This window comes from Eschscholzia californica, unplaced genomic scaffold, assembly GCF_041429995.1.
Source record: "Eschscholzia californica isolate CP2 unplaced genomic scaffold, dmEscCali1.0.p SCAF_6, whole genome shotgun sequence".
Taxonomy (NCBI): Eukaryota; Viridiplantae; Streptophyta; class Magnoliopsida; order Ranunculales; family Papaveraceae; genus Eschscholzia; species Eschscholzia californica.
In genome coordinates this window covers 24,373,719-24,392,343 of record NW_028238483.1, presented here as the reverse complement: position 1 = coordinate 24,392,343, position 18,625 = coordinate 24,373,719, and the positions used below count along the sequence as shown (strand labels likewise).

The following is an 18,625-nucleotide window of genomic DNA, read 5'->3' as shown; positions in this document are numbered from 1 at the left end:
CGAGAAAATTATCCAATACCCAAAGAAAAACATAAAAGTTTAGATAAGTAATCGAGAAATTGTTTTGTTGATATATTTTGATATACCTTAAGAACACCGTCTTCTACAAATACCATGCTTGCTGATAAATCAGCTCCACCGGCAAGATAACTTGAATGGTGAAACCGTCCTTTTGTTTTGTAATGATTTTTGTCTTAGCAAATATTTGAACATAAAAATTCAAGAACGAAATTAACTCAATACTTACCTGACCAACAAAAAGTTTCTTAGATGTGTTCATAAAGAATATCCATTTTAATCCTCCTTTAGTTGTATCAAGAACTCGTCCACTTCATTCGTAAAAAAAATTCTCTTCAACGATTTCGTACTCGTAGTGTTCGCTCTCTATCTGATCATTTCGAAAAACTCGCAGTACAAAGTAATGATGTAATGTTAAGGATGTTTGCCTGAAATTCCATGCCGGAAAAAAGTCGTAGAAGATAATGATATTTCAGTACAAGCAATTATATCAATAATGTGTATGAAATAGCAAAGAATTGTATAAGGAATAATCTCAGGAAACGAGTACCAAGCAATCTTAACGGAGTTTATTGAAATTTCTTTGGAAGAAATGGTTAAAAAGCATGTTCACAAACAAATAAAAGCTTGAGTAACTCCATCAATGCACAATTCTAGTGAAGACTTTAACTTAAACTTATGTTAGATGGAACATAATACATGATTCATGTAATTCTCAATATTATACATTAAAGATTTTTTTATGTATATGAGCAAAGTTACTGACCTAATAACCTAAATTACAAGAACATTGCTTTTTTATATTCTTCAGCTAGATTTTCCGGTTTTCAATCAAAATTTCACATCGAATTGAACTTAAAATTCTTGGATTCATCAAAAATAGCTTAATATATTAGTACTTCTGATTTTCCTTGAACAACTATAACACAATCTTTAACAAATCCTAATAAAATCGCTAACATAAAGCCCTAGTTCAAACAGATTTCTTTCATAAAGTTTTAATCTACCTTCAAACTCTAACAATCTGAAGAATGATAACAACTAGTGATCTACCTGATGATGATGAAGAATGATGAACTCGGTTAGTGATCTCTCTCTATCACTCTTTCTGCCTTCACGAAGGAAAAATATGGAGATGACCTCAGTTAAAACTTTTGTAAAGTACCTGATGATGAAAAATGATGAACTCCGCTAGTGATCCCTCCCTCTCCTTCTCTCATCTCCTACTCTCCTTCTCTCCTCTCCCTCTCTCTGCCTTTGACGAAGGAAGAATGAGAACTCAGCTAGGGTTTCTTCTCCTGTGTTTCTTCTTTCTCAACTGATTTGGGGATAATTTCAACAATCTAAATTTTCAAATCCCTTTTACCCGGTGAACCCCAAATTTCGACTCGCGCGCTTCAAAAATTTTGCCCAATTTTGTGCGCCAAAGTTTTTATTATTTTGAGCCAATAACTATGGATTGTTCGTAGCAAAAGCCTAGCATTTGCTATGCCTAGTACGTCGTAGTAGAAAGACATTTTCTAACTTTAAAGAAATTTGTGCGTGTGGCACATCTGACACGGGCCCATGTGTAGCAAGTGCACACGAAATTTGTAGCTATTGATTGGCTTTTGCTACGACTAATAAATATCCATAGCAAATGTTGATCAATAGCTACAGTATGTTTAGTCCGTAACAAAAGAAGCGTAGCTAAAACTCGTCTATTTTGTAGATGCAATGAACAAAACCTTCCTTTTGTCCGAACAACAAGAGTTTGTGTGTGTGAGAGAGGGAGAGAAAGACAAAGAGACATACAATGATACAAATTGGTGGTGGTGATCGGAGGTAGTGGTGGTCAGAGGTGATGATTAAGATGAAAATTATAGAGAAAGCACAATCAAATTGTTTTTAAGACTCAAAGTTGCTCCTAAAGTCAATTTCAATTGATCAAAATCCTTGTAACACGTAGAATATTTTGGATGACCTGAGTCGCGGGGATAATAAGTTTTGCAATTCGAATTAACGATGGGCCGTAGTCTAATGTTTGAAATGATTCATGCTTTCATATAATCAGTAGTAGCACACATTACTAGCTTTCTTGCACAAAAAGCATGACATTTTAGTTTTCACTTTACCTATAAATGTCTTTAATGTTTATGTTGAAATCTGTATTGAGTACATAAATCTGTTTGCTTGATTTATAATGTGGAAGGCACATAGCACTGTTAGCTACTTGCTTGAATTGAGAAAGCGGGAGGAAGCAAAGTTGAAGTTACAAAGAGAGAAAGAAAGAAAATTATGCCGAATGAAATTAGAAAAGGTTTTGTAATTTGTGTAGTTCTTTCGTCAGGTTTTCTCATTAAATTTGTACTTGTAAAATATTTTGTGACAGTCAAATTTATTCCTGCGATTTTTTGTTGCAGATGACGAAGACAATCAATATATACGAATGGCAAGACATCATGAAAGACTTTGAGATGTTGATTAATGGTCAACCATTAGAAAGGTTTGGTTGCTCTGTAAAGACAAACCAAAATATTGGAAAAATCCAACACTTGAATGAGGATGACGTAGAAGAAGGAGAAATAGTTTGATACAAAAATTTCATCGCATTCTTTACTTATTTATTGAAGTCTAAGATAAGGGTTATTATCCTTTTCTGTTCCGCTTTTGATTGTGACTGTTTCCTACTTATTCCATAATTTATAATGAAAAAATCAATGATCTATTTTTTAAAGTTTTCATCTTTTGACCCTCCGTCAGTCCGTTGTCTATTTCTTTTTGTAATAATATTAACAATATATACCTTTATTTTATTTTATTCTTTTTTATTTTATTTTTATTGTTCTTCGTCATCCTTCTTCATGTTCTCTTATTCTTTATGGACCCAATTAATGGATATTCAAATTTCTTTGTAACAAAATATTTTGATTTATTTTTCTATTTTCAATCTCCTCCATTATCTTTCCTTTCAATCTTTGTGAACTTTGTATATCCTCTATGAGCTATCTCTTTCCCCTTTATATTCCATCTTTCCATTAAAGTCTGAAATAGAAAAATATTTTTCAAAGAAATTTAGGAAAAATTGTCTCCTACAAAATTTTAGCCATATTATTTTTCCATTTGCCTATCGTTATCAAACACTCTCGATATAAGATTAATAAAAATCTATAGAAAAAAGACTTAACTGAAAGATACTATAACTTGTTTTCAAATTTTACATAAAAACTATAAAAGCAACAGAACGTCAAAAACAAACAAAAAAAAGCAAAAAAACGGTGAAAACTAATATTTCATTCCTCTAAACTAAATTATGGAGGATTTAAAATTATTTCTCAAAAGTCATCATAAAAATATTTCTCGAACGAAATTCTACCATGTCAAATTTTCATGCCCACGAGAATAGTCAAATACACTCTAAACTGTGAGGTGGAGAGAGGGAAAGGGGAGATGTGGTGAAGTGGAGGGGAGATGGTATGTGATTTTTATATTTTAAAATTTTTGGGAAGTAATTCTATTTTAGCTCCCAAGAGTACTTTCAGAAAAAAAATGAATTTTTTTGCCCATTTAGGGCCAAAACGAACTGTTGGACATTTTTTTTTGACATTAGTCGCTACAAGACATTAATACATCATGAAGATGTGATAAGCACGATAACCGCCTAAGTTAAACTAACAATGAAAGAGACATAAAGCCAAACAACATGAAAGAGGCTTAAACCCCGACAAATTTATTACATTATTTATATCTTTAATTACTCAATTCAATAATCATGGATTCCACCTCCTCTGACAATTGAACTTGGGACCGTCAAAGTTTTAGAGTTTATGTCAACAATATCAACCACTTGGGCAACCAAGTGTTGACAATTGTTGGACACTTATGGGGTAAAAGAGTGAGTTGGTCACAAATTAGAGGTCAAAATAGAGTTACCCTAAAAATTTGAATTAATCTTTGTTATTAATTACAATATAAATGTAAAACATGAAATGGGACATTTATCTAGAAAACAAAATTAAGGACTTAAATTATTCACATACTATATTTGAACTTAAAAAACAACTATTGGGACTCAAAGCAAAAGAACAAAAATAAAAGTACCAAAACCTAAAAATTGGAAGGAAGTGCCCCTCCAAATTTAGAAGAACATTGTTGATAATGATCATAATCTTTGGAGATTTTGAGAACAATTGGAGCTCTATGCCTAAAAGAATGTACAATAAACATATAACTCTCCTTAAAGACGCTCTAAGTGCTACAATAATTGAGAAGTTATCACTTCAATCCTGACTTTAAAGTACTATAAATGCTTTTATTAAAACATAATTAAGCTTGAGAAAGTTAGGGTTCATATGTGAAGGGCACTAAGAAGAATCTAGGTAAGACTTCCCTGAAAGAGTAGTAAAGAAGGATTCTCGTTAAAGTCGCGAAAGAGTATTGTATTTTACTCGTGTCTAGAATTTTATTTTTAAATAGGATTGCATGGTCATTGTTAAAAGGTAATTTGTCAGTTTAGCACTTAAGAAGTGAGTACAAAGCCATAAGCTCGTACTAGAAAAACTATCTAATTTTTGCACTTATCAAGTGAGGGTCACTAGCGTATTTTTTCACTCAATAAATAAAAATAACTTATAAGTAGTAGCGAAATAAGTGTAAAAAAGTATATTATATGTTAGAATTTATTTTTCACACTTAAGTAATAATAAAATACACAATAGTCTTTCACCTAATTTAATAATCACCAGTAATTTCCTAACTAAAAACTAAAACCTTAATAATCATGGGGTATTTCCCTAATGGCCCCCAACTTTGTGACCAACTTCCCGCCTGACCCCCTACTTTACGAGAAATATCCATATGGCCCCCTTCCGTTATAACACTGTTACTTTCTCTCTTCCATTTCTTTTCTCTCTCCTCCAGCATGTTTTCTCTCTCTGCCACCTCGTTAAAACCAACCACATCATCGTCTTCACCGGCAGGGTCGCCGGTCGGCGACCTTCAAACTTTTTTTTTCTCTCTCTTCTCTCTCTCTCTCTCTAAAAAAATTAAATTCTCTCTCCTTTCTCTCTCTAAACTCCGGGCGAAGGGAAACCTTCGCCGGAGCTAGGTCTGTTCATCACGAACAAACCAGATGAGGATCTGTTCGTGATGAACAGACCCAGATCTGGGTCTGTCCGTGATGAACATACCAGATCTCTGTTCGTGATGAACAGACCCAGACCTGGGTCTGTTCATCACGGACAGACCCAGATCTGGGTCTGTTCATCACGAACAGACCCTGATCTAGTCTGTTCGTGATGAACAAACCTAGCTCCGGCGAAGGTTTCCCTTCGCCGGAGTTTAGAGAGAGAGAGGAGAGAGAGGAAAAAAAAAATTTGAAGGTCGCCAGCCGGAAATTTGACCGGCAGACGACCCTGCCGGTGAAGACGATGATGTGGCTGATTTTAACGAGGTGGCAGAGAGAGAAAACATGCTTGAGGAGAGAGAAAAGAAATGAAAGAGAGAGAGTAACGGTGTTATAACGGAAGGGGGCCATATGGGTATTTCTCGTAAAGTAGGGGGCCAGGCGGGAAGCTGGTCACAAAGTTGGGGCCATTAGGGGAATAACCCTAATATTATTTGATAAGTACAAATTCCTTATGCTTTCCCCCTTCATCATTCTTCTCTCACTCGAGTCCTTGTTCTAAAATCATCACATTCTCTTCTTTCACTAGTCACAAAATGACCCCAACTCTACATTTGACCTCTCTCTCCATTATAAATCTAATTTTTTTTGTTGCGATGTATTCTATGCATGATAACAATTAACCATTTTACGTACAAACACAATATATAACTACTCGTGTTCTATAACACTTGCAATTGATAGCATTCCCTCGTAACAGCTACTGGCTTTGGGTGATTTCCCCTCAATTCAAGTGCAGAAGTGGGCACTGGTTACGAGAATTTCTCTCCAATACCAGTTTTGAAGTGAATACTAATTAAGGAGGGTTTTCCTCCAAAATCAATGGCGAACGGGCTAATAGGGGATGATTTTCCTCCAATATTAGCGTGAATGGGGTACTTGTTCGAAGACATTTCCCCCCAAAAGTATTTGCCGCTTGGCGAGGGAAATCATCCCTTTCGTCGGAACATCCCCCCAAAACTATGCATTATTCCAGCAAGAGAGATTGATTATTTATCCAGAACAAATAAAAAGAGAAATGTGAAAAGAAAGAAGGAGAAAAGATGGTGATAGGCAGAAGTTCTAAAGGCGTCCTATCTTACTGCTAGAGACGCATGTTAACACATGAACCCCTTAAAGTCATGTTTGGCATGCGGGAACCACGTGAGAATGGAATGTGATTCCTGAGAACCACAATCCTGCATACTGATTAACTCACAGGAATGAAAGGGAAATCCTATTCCTCCAGTAATGAGATTCTCCTAGATGGTAGGACTGAGCAACGATCGACCAAACAGGCCAAACCGAACTCGACCGAACCAAACCGAACAGTTTTTAGGCCAAATCGAACAATGATCGGCTCAGCTTGGTTGAAGAAACAATCAATCAATCATTGTCTGATTTGGCTTCGACTTGGGTTTTTGAAATCGCCAAAACCTAACCAACCGAACTATACATATATATAATTTATTTATATCTAACTATATATACATTATATAATACTATAAATGTATTATCATTACTTAATATGAATCGTAAACTAAGAAATAGATTTTTAGGTATTCATGTCGATAATTCTTTAAAGAGTGGCATTGAATAAATACTACTGATTAAAATATCTATTATCTATTATATAAAATAGGATGATGGGTTCTGACTGGGACAAACTGAAAGGCAAACCAAAGATATGGTTATCCCATGATAAATCTTGACCCTCTATTTATTAAAAATTAACAAAGCAAATAATACGTGCATAACTCATCATCCTGTTATTTGCTTTGTATTATTTGCTTTGTTAATCCTAGATAAATAGAGGGTCAAGATTTATCATGGGATAACGGATGGCTAGATTTATCTTCAGGGTTGTCTTTGAGTTTGTCGCAGTCAACACTCATCATCGTCCTATTTTATTGCTAATAACATTGGCCATTTAATGGGTTACAAAAAATAGTTTCACGTGGAATAGAAAAAGAAATGAATTCTTGCTGAAGAAAATGAATCCCTGTGTCTATCGTGCCATCAACCTCTCACTAAAACTTTAATGAGCATTTATATACATTTCTCCATTGTAAATGTTGGCCATTATGTTTTGCATCAATTGTGCCACTAACCGTTTCAAAGTTTCAATTTTATCATTGAGTCGACCAAAGACGAAGATGGTCAATATTTCCCTTCCCCTCTCTTCACATCTCCTTTACCTTTTCTTTTCTCTTCACCTGTTTAAATTAGCCATGGGTACAATCTCTTCGTCTTTTATATTCTTTTATCACTTTTTGACAAAAATGTTAATGTTGTACAAATTTACTATCCATCTGCAGAAATTCCATAGCTTCCAAATTTGTGTAAGCTAGCTAGAGTTTTAATATTGTGATGTCCTTGAATTTTTCAAACCTTCAAAATCAAAATGTAATTATTCTCCTCACAATTCTGATCTGGTCTTGTGGCATTTTACTTATTATCTCTTTGCTTCATTCTTTTGCACCTAATATGCGCTTTATTTGTTTTCTATGTGTTGCTATAGTCGAGTATTATTTCTTCTTGCTTCATCTTTGCACCAAATATATATTTTATTTTATTTTATTTTTTGAAATTAGAAAATTAATAGATGTTTTATTCTTTTTGTTTCATTTCATTTGGATGTGTTTATGTACTGCTACAGTCAGGTTTTATTTCTTCTTCCTTGATTTTGTTTTGAACCTAATAGATGTTTTATTTCTTTTTGTTACATTCATTAGAAGATTACAATAAATGTCTTAATGGTGAGTTCCATTAGAGGATATCAAAAAACAAAAGTCGTTTAAACATGAAGTTGAGCAAAAGAGTGCTTTCGCTCTAGGGTTTTTTGTTGTTTAAGTAAAATAATGCATTTTATCATTGAACCTTTAAACATTCAGTTACTTTAGTTTTAACTTCTATTGACATACATACTGCTATTGTTGGAATCAGAGTCAATTTTGACTCAATCTGACTCGTCAAACTTAGAAAAGGATTACGCCATTGCGTTCGTCTCGCCAAACTCTTCAAGTTAGAGCCAAAAATCACTCGAATCAGATTCCGGATGAATGAGAAATTCAAGTTTAAAGTTTGGATGAAGATCGATTAAGTTAGGGGATAAATCGTCAAACCGGAGCCGGACAAGTTAGATCAGGGGCCTTTTGAGCGAAGCAAGCACGTCCGGACGGCTCGCGTTCACTCCGCGGAATTGCTTCAGATCAAACGGTTGCGCGTAAAGGCTTTCGGGACAGTGTAGGGACACAACCACACGGGTTGGATCAGCGAAATCCTACGGTAGGAGTTAACCCCGTGTCGGGTACAAGGTGGGCTACGCCAAATCTGCAATCTAACAGCCAGATTTCTCATCTATGGGCAAATTTCAGTATTGATCGGATGGAGGGCGTTCTCCCCGAGTTTTCTGGCGCAATCTGACGGTCCATATTACAACTGACTCAAGAAATCAGTTATTGTTTCAATTTAGTCCACCCTTTCGAAGGGATACATCCATTAATCCCAAAAGACACTATATACCCATTCAACTCCTATATAAACAACCCAAAATTATTCCAATTGACATTCAATGCATTCTCTTCTTTTTTTCTATTCTAATAATTAGTATTCTGGTGTGTCTGGAATATCTGATTGGGAAGTATTTCTAGTATCTCTAGAAAAAGGAAGCAAGAATAAGATCCAATTGCATCAGTCCAAGAGCTCTAATTATTTACGAAGATTCGCCCGCTTTCAGAATATAGAAGTATCATCTTAAAATTCTGAAAGGATAGTCGTTGTATACCGAAGGCATACACCCTAACGTTTGGTACTGTTACGGGGGTGTAAAATGTCTTAGGGAAAGAGAATTTATTCTCGCCTCGACTCCATTATCTTTTGTCTATCTCGGTTAATCCGAAAGAAGAAATTACTGATAAAGTCGGTATCCGCTTATCGTTTATCTCTCTATAACTTAGAGAAAGGAAGTTCCCTTCTTCAACCCAGACTCTGGCTTAATCAAGACCAGACAGAGTTAAAGTGAACTCAAACTAGGGGTGGGAGAAATGTTTGAAAGCCCGATATCCGACATGTTTACCCGAGTCCGACAAGATCCGTCGACGCCCGAACCCGATGATGGGCAGTACCCGCCCAACCCGCTACATTTTAGTGGGCGGGCTCGGGTAATTTGTTCCACCCGGTCACCCGCCCAATCCCGAGCCCGATGTAATATGCTCGGTGGGTGCCCGTAAAATCTTAACCTCCTCCGTCCCTCTTTTTTTTCTTGTGCTTCAACCTACAGTTCATTAGGAGAGTGGAGAGAGAGATTTCATCTGTCATTTTTGTTTCCTTTCCTCACTTTATCACTATTTCTCTTAACTCCTTCCATTATATCTTGTGGTTCGTTTGGTGTTACTTTAGAAGAATAAAACTTCCGAAAAGAGGAAAGACATCATTAGATTTTTTTTTCTTTTTCTTTTTGTATGCCGTTTATGGGTTGTACTCAAGTTCTTGTTCACCCCTTTATCTTCTCTGTATATATTTTTGTACAGATTTGAACAAGATCTACATAGATTGGTACATAATATATATGTATACTTACCAGATCTATCTAGATTAGTACTCTCATTTTCTATATACCATGTAACAAAAATAATCTCCTTAACAAAAAAAATGTAACAAAAATAATCAATGTAAATTAATAGTTGATGTATACATTTGTGTATCAAAACATGAATAAAATACAAAAATTATTGAATGCAGATTGATTGACATAATTTTTCAAATTAGAAAAGCTTATTGTGGATAAAAAAATATCAGACCAGGAAACTCGATGCCCGACTTGTCTGAAGTCCGGCTAACCTGACATTGGGCGGGCTTTGATCATAGGAGATTTCATAAAAGCCCGCCGGAGAACCCGAGTGGGCAGAGGAAAAACTTGTCCGTCCCGCCCGAGCCCGACTCAGATCCCGCGAGCACCCATACCCGCCTGATTCCCACCCCTACCTCAAACCATAACCAGATGAACAACAACTATAACTCAATTAAAGGAGTTACATTTTCATTGATTTTGGGATTTTAATACCTAGCGATTAACATTTTCTCCTCCTTTGCATCATAAAACTATCTTTTGGCATTCAAAAAATTTTATTTTGTGGATTGGAATCGAAATTGAGTTAAGAGTAATTATCTTATTGCGGCTCATATTTAGTTGGATATTCCCCATATTCAATATATTTGTTCTTAGGAGAGTACCATAATAACTCTTGACAAAGATAAGAGTTTCCTTTTGTCCCAACAATTCGAATCATTCTCACGCTACTCGAAATATTTGAACACAATATCACAACTATAAAGGGCATTACTAAGGTCAATGTCCCCTCCATTGTCACCCCATTCCTTAGCAACAACTATCATGGGCATCACGAATTGATATTTTATTACATGTTATTCCCCAAACTTTAGATATGTTAAGGAGATAAGTATTATGTGATCATAATATGTTTTTTCTATTCTTTGTCAAACAGAATAGGTTGATGTTGGTGCTTTGCCTCAACTTATGTATCTATTAAGAAACAGTTCGAAGACCTGCAATGAATAATGTTGTTCGACGAGCAGCTGATACTATTAATAATTTTTTTCCATGAGAATCGTAGTATAAAACCCTTTGTCAGGGTTGTTTCTTTGGTAAGTTTGTCATTCCACTTATTACTTTGAAGTTGCATATTTGTTCTGAATTTAAACTTCCAGTTACCTATAAAGAGAAGCATTACTGTGTACGGAATTTGTATAAGAAATGTTTGAAGAAACGCTTAAAATGTTATATTGGCCTCATTGTTTTTGTTCTACAATAAAAAAAAAAGAATTATGCAAATGCCAAAAAATTTAAAAAAAAGTACATTAAAAAAAAAGGTGATGTAATGTTACTCCTAAATGATAATGATTTGTAGTAAATTGTGTAGTGTTTTTTTTGTAAAATCTATAATGGGCCCAACCAATTCTAATCTTTGAGTAAATATTATATGTCGGTGTTAAAAGAATTAAAGAAAGAAAATGAGAGGTGGTGAATAATATATAATAATGATCTTAACAAATTGTGTCGTTTTTAGTTTTGCAAACTATTTACTGTTCGCAACCAATTCTAATTTTTGAGTAAATGTTATTTTGTTTGTATTCTCTTAGATTTACATTTTCAAATATTTAGTTTAATTCGTTGTTGTTAAGATGAGATTCCAATTACGATGACACAAGACTTATTTTATAAAATTGAGTATGAGTCATTTTGCCCGTGCTAATAACATAAGGTCCATTTGTGTTAAGTGATGATCAACTAATTTTGATAACATAAATTCAGCCACTTTATAATGCTCAACAAAAGTGTCTGTGCCGGAAGCACGGATTATAACTAGTAATATATATATATATATATATATATATATATATATATATATATATATATAACAAAATTGACCTATAATTTTAAAAATATATAACGGGACTTTTATAAAGTTTACATTCCAATTCCTACACGACCAAACACCAAGTTAGGAATCTATATTTTTTTTTGAAATTTGACTACGATGTACGGTAGTCATTACAATGGCATTTGTACATTAAAGATGTGATAATCACGGTAACTGTCAAATTTAACAAGATAATACCTAAAACCCAACTAAACTATGGTCTAAAGCCCAACTAAGTGACTAACAATGGCCTAAAGTGTCAACAACCCTTTGTTGGAGTGGTAAGAGGTATAGTTCTCCTAACTTAGAGGTCAAGGGTTTGAGACATGCTGAATATTTAAAAAAAAAATGACCTAAAACCCAACTACATTATTTATGCCCTAATAACTCCAAATTCAATAACCCAGAAATTCCACATCTTCTGGGGATCGAATCTGAAACCTCGAGAGACCTTTGGAGTATATGTCAACACCTTAACCAGTTGAGCAACCAAGTGTTGACTCGCAGGAATCACGTTAAGGGAATGTGACTCGCAGCAATCACAATCCATCCCCGCCCAACATGGTCCGAAAGTGGTAGTTATATCGGGGCCCCCATAGTAGTAATGTGTGGCGCCTATAGGCTACCCAGCATAGTATTCTGCGGTTCAGATCCAATAGATCGGATTTTCAGATAAAATCTAGACCGTTAAGTATTAGGGTTTCTCTCTTTCTCCAACCATTTTAAAACTCTTCAAAGGACTCTCAGTTTTGGCTTCTCTGAAAACCTAAGGTAGGTCTCCTCTTCTAGCAAATCGCTTCTTCGTCCCCGGCCACCAAAACTCAGGTAAAAACTTCTCTCAAAACAGATCTTCAACTGTTTAGGTTCTATATTTGATCACATTCCCTAGCTTCATTCCTTTTTGTTATATGAACAGAGCTCAAGAGATCTGTATGTTAGATAAGATGTTATTATTTTGAGAATTCATTTCTGATTTGGTCAACAATTCTATTTTCTATTTTATGGGTCATTTGAGTTCTAGGGTTTTTGTTGTTGTTGTTGTTGTGTGGTTCTTTCTCTCCTTAACGTTGATTCAATGGCTTTACTCGTCTGAAAAAAAGACAATGGGGTTTAATGAATATATATAGAGAACTAGAGTTTTTCTCAAATCATAATCAGGGTTTATAATCGAGATATAGTAGTGTGAGATATCATTTTCCGATATAATTACTACATACTAACTCTAAATAGAACTACTAAAAGTTTATGTAGGAATCGAGTGATTTGTCTCTTAAGCTAATTAATTTTTGTTTATCGAACTATCTTATCCAGAGGAGTCAAGATGTTTACCGCCATGAGGAAAATCCAGAAGGATAAGGGTGTCGAGCCTACCGAGTTCGACGAGACAGTTGCACAGGTAATTGCGTGTCACTTCTTTTTCATAATCGAACTAGTGACATCTTTGGTATGTAATCTGATTTTTGGGTTTTTCTTCATAGTCATTGTTCGATTTGGAGAACACCAGCAATGATCTCAAAAGTGATTTGAAGGATCTTTACATCAATTCTGCAGTGTAAGTCAAATTTTGTGGCGATTACTTGTTAGCTCTTGCATAGTGGAAATGATTTGATGTGTTTGCCTACTTTTGCAGTCAAATTGATGTTTCGGGGAACCGAAAGGCTGTTGTTATCCATGTTCCCTACAGATTGAGGAAGGGTTTCCGCAAGATTCATGTGAAGCTTGTGAGGGAACTAGAAAAGAAGTTCAGTGGCAAGGTAAGCTCAAGTTTCTTGATTTCTTCTTTCTCTGTATGGCCTTCTCAAACTTAATAGATGTAGAGATCATGGTTGATCGCTTAAGTCAAGGTCATGGGTTTACTACTGACTGAGACTTTGGGAAGTGTTATTCCAGTATGGCTTTACCTCTTGGTATGGAAGCCTGTAGGGAAGCAATCGGATATAAACCAAACTAATCGAGCATATAATGCTTTTGATTTTGGTGGATTAGGGTATATTGATGAATTACATATTCTTTTTTCATTAGTCAGCACTATCTAGTTTCCTGTTTATTCTGTATTATCATGTTCTATTTTTTCTTACTGTTGCGTAATGGATTATGGTGATCCTTGTACGTGTATTATTCTTGAGTTTCACTTGTTGATGATATTGAGCAAAAGTGTCAGTGATAGTGCGATCATTAATTACTGCAAAGCTGAGAACTATATTGTATTTTAGGATGTGATTGTGATAGCCACCCGAAGGATCGTGAGACCACCAAAGAAGGGCGCTGCAGTTCAAAGGCCACGAAGCCGTACCCTCACTGCTGTCCACGATGCTATTCTAGAGGATGTTGTTTACCCAGCTGAAATTGTGGGCAAGCGCATCAAATACCGCCTTGACGGTTCCAAAATTATCAAGGTAATTACAATCGATCGACATTGCAATTTTCCACTCGTTTTCTCCAAATTTACCTTAATCACGAATCATGATGTGATTTTATCCTGGTTGCAGATTTTCCTGGACCCCAAGGAGCGGAACAACACAGAGTACAAGCTTGAAACATTTAGCGGTGTTTACAGGAAGCTCTCTGGGAAAGATGTTGTGTTTGAGTACCCAATTACTGATGCATAAGTAGAAAACTGAACTAGATCATTTCTTATTCTGTTGGTTAAGTTTTCATTTCAATGATACAGTTAAACTGTTAGTTACTGCTTGAAGTTTTGATAAGAGAACCCCTGAATTGCCTGCCATTATTTAGTTCTTGACAGTTTAATTGCAGAAGTTTTTTTTATGAAATGTTATGTGTATGTTACAAGTTTAAATCAATTTGATTCTCTAGTAGCCTATTTGGTCTGGGAGCAGAACTTCTCCAGGCCCCAAAACCTAGATTGATTACCAAGTTGTAGTGACATTGAATTCCAATTGAAGATGGTGTTTTTTTTACTCACAAGGATTTTGACTTTGAAACAAATATTTACTACCTAAACTTTTTTGGTTAAATGGCTCTGTAGAAGCTGCTTGTATGTCTACCATTTAGTGAACCCTAGGGCAAATACTTCTGCAAGATCCAAGAACCAATGTGAGGCTTTGCGCATCTGTATTCCAATGAAAACTTTGGAATGGTATAGCAAATATAAAAAGATCAACCACCCAGAAGGAAAGAATGAAAACAAATGAAATGATTGATTGAGTTTGTAATTATAGACCACTATACATAGTCCAACTTACTGGAGCGAGCTTGGAGCTCCCAATTGGAGAAACATACTTGTTATCGCTGAGCCAACCTTATTATCTGAATTCTAACGTGTATTGCTTTGATTATCATATGGGAGACATCAAGCTCACAAAAAATGGCAAAAACAAAAGAGTGAACGAATTCGATCATCTACAGGAGGGAGCAAGGACATTCTTTAACTTCTTTGTCAACTACCAGTAATCACCACAAGAACATTTTCCTCTACTAAAATGATGAAAGCGATAGGGATCTCTAAGAACAATCTCTCTCCCAACGGCATCACTAACGTACTTGTAAACAGAATGACAATCACCACAAACACGAAGATTCTTAAATATTCTAATTGTTGAACCTTTAACACTATTTATCAATCCAAACGCAAGAGCGATTTTCTCGCTGTGATTCCATAGATTATGTTCCTTCTGTTCTTCATCTGTATCATGCAAAGCAAAGCTAGTATCAGGAACATAACCTTTCTCTTTGATAATCTTCATAAGATCTTTCAACTTTTTGTTTATCTCCTTGCTCTCTGGGTGGGTTTGGTCTCCCATACCGAACGAACTTACTTTGTTCTTCACCTTTACCCAACTACAAGCCGGCTTCTTCTTTATATTATTCGATTTCATTAGCTTCCTGACATTTTCAACATCTCCCCATCTCCCATTAATTGCACAAACATTTGATAACAGAACATATGCTGCATCATCAGATGGATCCAATTCAAGAAGACGATCAGCCGCTATTTTTCCAAGTTCCAAATTATTGTGGTTTCTGCAAGCAGATAACAAACTTCGCCAAACAAGGTCGTTCGGTGGAACAGGCATTTTCATGATAAACTTCTCTGCTTCATCAAGCCTTCCCGAACGGCCGAGGAGATCAATTATGCATACACAATGCTCTATTCCTGGCGTGATCCCAAACTCAGAAGTCATAGAAGAAAAGCATCTAAGACCTTCCTCGACGAGACCTCCATGGTTACAAGCAGAAAGAAGTGAAACAAAGGTGACATTGTCTGGTCTAATTCCCAATTGGAGCATTTTACGAAAAGTTTCCATGGCTTCTTTGAAATATCCGTGCCTGGAAAACGCTGATATCAATATATTCCAAGATAACAGAGACCTGCTGTTTACTTCAGGAAGTACTTTTAGTACTTCAACCATTCCTCCACATTTTCCATACATATCCATTGCTGCATTCATAACATGAAGATCGGAGTCGAAACCAAGTTTAATAATCAGACTATGAATTTGTTGGCCTTCTTCTAGAATGGCCAAGTTTGAACTAGCAGCCAGGCCTCCAGAGAAGCTGAAATGATCAAACTTCAGTCCTAAACGGTGCATTTCAACAAAAAGTTTTAGTGCATCTTCACCACTACCATGATGAGCATTTGCAGCTATCATTGCGTTCCAAGAGACAGCGCTTTTGTTAGCGAATCCATTAAAAATAAAATTACTGGAAGTCAGATCACCACATTTTGCGTACATAGTGAGAAGAGAATTCTTCACATAGTCATCTCGTTCGAAGCCCGAACGAACAATGTAAGCATGGATGGGCATCCCATTAGTTAATAGATCATTCGGGGCTGAGCAAAAACCTAGAACATTTACCAATGTTATGTAGTTTGTAGACATGTCATTTTCTCTCATCGATTTGAAAACCTTCATGGCTTCCTGTGGTGCTTCGTTCTCAACAAATCCACCGATAAGTGCATTCCATGTAACCCCGTCGCGTTCTTCCATTGTCTGAAAAACTTTTTCTGCTGCCTCCATTACTTCACACTTTCCATACATGGTAATTAGTGAATTTCCAATTAGCAAATTTTCATGGAGTCCTGCTCGGATTATCAGAGCGTGCATGGTTTTGCCCTCTAATAAAGCTTCAGGGCTTGAACATGCAGCCAAAGCACTAGAAAATGTTACGTGATTCCTTAGTCCGCTCTCTCTGAGAAGCCCTGCCAAGAGTTCTAGTGCCCCAATAGCCTGTCCATTTTTAACATAGGAAGCCAACATGGAGTTCCATGAAATCAAATCCTTTTCAGGCATTTCAAGAAACAATAACTTGGAATCTTCAAGTTTTCCTGATTCAGAATACAGAGTAATTAGAGTGTTGCAGACACAAACAATTGAACCAAATCCGAGTTTAACAACTAAACCATGAATTCCTTTTCCCCATTTCAGATAATCAACACTACTACACGCTGAAACCAAACTAGATAGTGTGGTAGAATTTGCTTTTATATTAGTTCGTCGCATTTCTTGAAAATATTTAAGTGATTCATCACAAAGCCCGTTATTAGCATACGCAGATATCATCGAATTCCACGTGATTATATCACGTTCTTCCATACGATGAAAGACACAATTTGCAGTTTCTACATCCCCGTGGATACCAAACATGGAAATAAGAGAGTTTGCTACTGAAACATTAGACTCAAATCCAGAAACCACAACATGAGCAAGTACTTGATGACCTATTGATTTATTTTCGAGCAACCCACATGAACTAATAACAGTTGCAAAAGAATTTTGATTGCAATTAACTCCTTCATACCTCATTCTCCGATAAGTATTCATGGCTTCCACTGGCTCACCATTATTCGAATAACCCACCATCAAAGAAGTCCAAGAAACAACATTCCTTTCATTCATTTCCTCAAAAAGTCTACGAGCATTGGACATAAGTCCATAAGTTCCATAAAAATGAAGAAGTGCTGTACTAACAAAGACATCAGATAACAACCCAATCTTAACAACAAAGCCATGAACTTGAATCCCTTGATCTATCATCGAAGTCGACTTATTACAAGCACTTATAAGACTAGACAAAACAAATATGTTTGGGTCAATTCCATGGACCAACAATTTTTTAAATAATTCAAAAGCTTCTGAATACAAGCCAACCCCAACACAACCAGATATAATAGTATTCCAAGAAGCTTCATTTCTCTCAGACATTTGATCAAACACATTTCTAGCAGCTCTAAAATTATCAAATTTAGAGTACATATTAATTAAAGTATTTGAATGAAAGAGACTGAGATGAACATAGTGTTTGAGGCAAAAAGCATGGATTGATCTTCCAGTGATAGAATTGGAAACTTCTGAAAAACCCTTTTGGGAGAAGAGAGAAATTTGGGGATTCGGGTGGTCTGAGAGTGTTTGAATAAAAGAGTTTTTGGGTTCTTCTTTTTCTTCTTCCCTCCATGAGAAAGCTGACTGATAATGTCTAGAATGATGTCTGAAATGGGTTTGGAGGTAGGAGATGAAAGGGTAAGAGATTCTGTAACTTAATTTAAAATTGGATTTCAAAGCTGGGAGCTTTTGATGATGACTAAACCTAGCCAGCTCTAATCAGTTGCTTGCTAACGGTTATAACGGCTTTTTATTCCTCCAAAAGTGGAAGCCTAGACAAGAGTTTATATGTACTAGAAAAAAGAGGGAAGTCCAAAGGGAGCATAACCATCAAAGTTCTAATGATATGAGCAATCAAGTCAAATGGTTTTTAAATATGCCGCCACTTTGGAGTTTGGGGCATTTTAAGAAATTTCCCGAGAATTATATAGATTAAAATTTTCGAGGAATACAGATTTAGAGGATCATCTTAATTTTATCTAAGTATTCATGGGGTTTGGATACATTGGTGTTTCGGTAACACTAGCCAAAAAACTCTAAGAGGTCAACCATAGCGATCAGTAGTTCGTTGACATGAAGTTTCTGTTTGTCTATGTTACCATTTTTCATGTCGATTTCTAAGACAAAAAAGATCTAGTAATTTGTTATATCTTTGGACTCATTATTTGCTGGTTTCG

At 35.7% G+C, this 18,625-nt stretch overlaps 2 protein-coding genes and 1 long non-coding RNA gene across 3 annotated transcripts; 2 read left to right on the top strand and 1 right to left on the bottom strand.

Moving 5' to 3' along the window:
• Positions 1-2,165: 2,165 nt before the first annotated feature.
• On the top strand, positions 2,166-2,741 carry LOC147532782 (uncharacterized). Its single transcript, XR_015228256.1, has 2 exons — positions 2,166-2,317; positions 2,421-2,741. It is a non-coding gene; the product is annotated as an uncharacterized LOC147532782 (long non-coding RNA).
• A 9,533-nt stretch (positions 2,742-12,274) lies between these two features.
• On the top strand, positions 12,275-14,332 carry LOC147532781 (small ribosomal subunit protein eS7-like). Its single transcript, XM_086646737.1, has 6 exons — positions 12,275-12,429; positions 12,918-13,000; positions 13,083-13,156; positions 13,235-13,358; positions 13,818-14,000; positions 14,094-14,332. Exons 2-6 carry the CDS (start codon positions 12,926-12,928, stop codon positions 14,211-14,213), a joined length of 576 nt encoding a protein of 191 aa, XP_086502863.1. The 5' UTR covers positions 12,275-12,429; positions 12,918-12,925; the 3' UTR covers positions 14,214-14,332.
• Positions 14,333-14,870: 538 nt separating this feature from the next.
• Positions 14,871-18,549, bottom strand: LOC147532780 (Tetratricopeptide repeat (TPR)-like superfamily protein). The gene has a single exon (XM_086646736.1). The coding sequence runs from the start codon at positions 17,820-17,822 to the stop codon at positions 15,009-15,011; it is 2,814 nt and encodes a 937-aa protein (XP_086502862.1). The 5' UTR covers positions 17,823-18,549; the 3' UTR covers positions 14,871-15,008.
• Between the last annotated feature and the right edge of the window lie 76 nt (positions 18,550-18,625).

What these genes read in the sequence shown, in the direction of transcription:
- LOC147532780 (XM_086646736.1), bottom strand. Translation starts at nt 17,822, where the DNA reads ATGTACTCTAAATTTGATAATTTTAGAGCTGCTAGAAATGTGTTTGAT.
- LOC147532781 (XM_086646737.1), top strand. Translation starts at nt 12,926, where the DNA reads ATGTTTACCGCCATGAGGAAAATCCAGAAGGATAAGGGTGTCGAGCCT. An exon ending in AAAAGAAGTTCAGTGGCAAG is followed by an intron (nt 13,359 to 13,817) that starts GTAAGCTCAAGT and finishes ATTGTATTTTAG; the next exon opens with GATGTGATTGTGATAGCCAC. An exon ending in ACGGTTCCAAAATTATCAAG is followed by an intron (nt 14,001 to 14,093) that starts GTAATTACAATC and finishes TCCTGGTTGCAG; the next exon opens with ATTTTCCTGGACCCCAAGGA.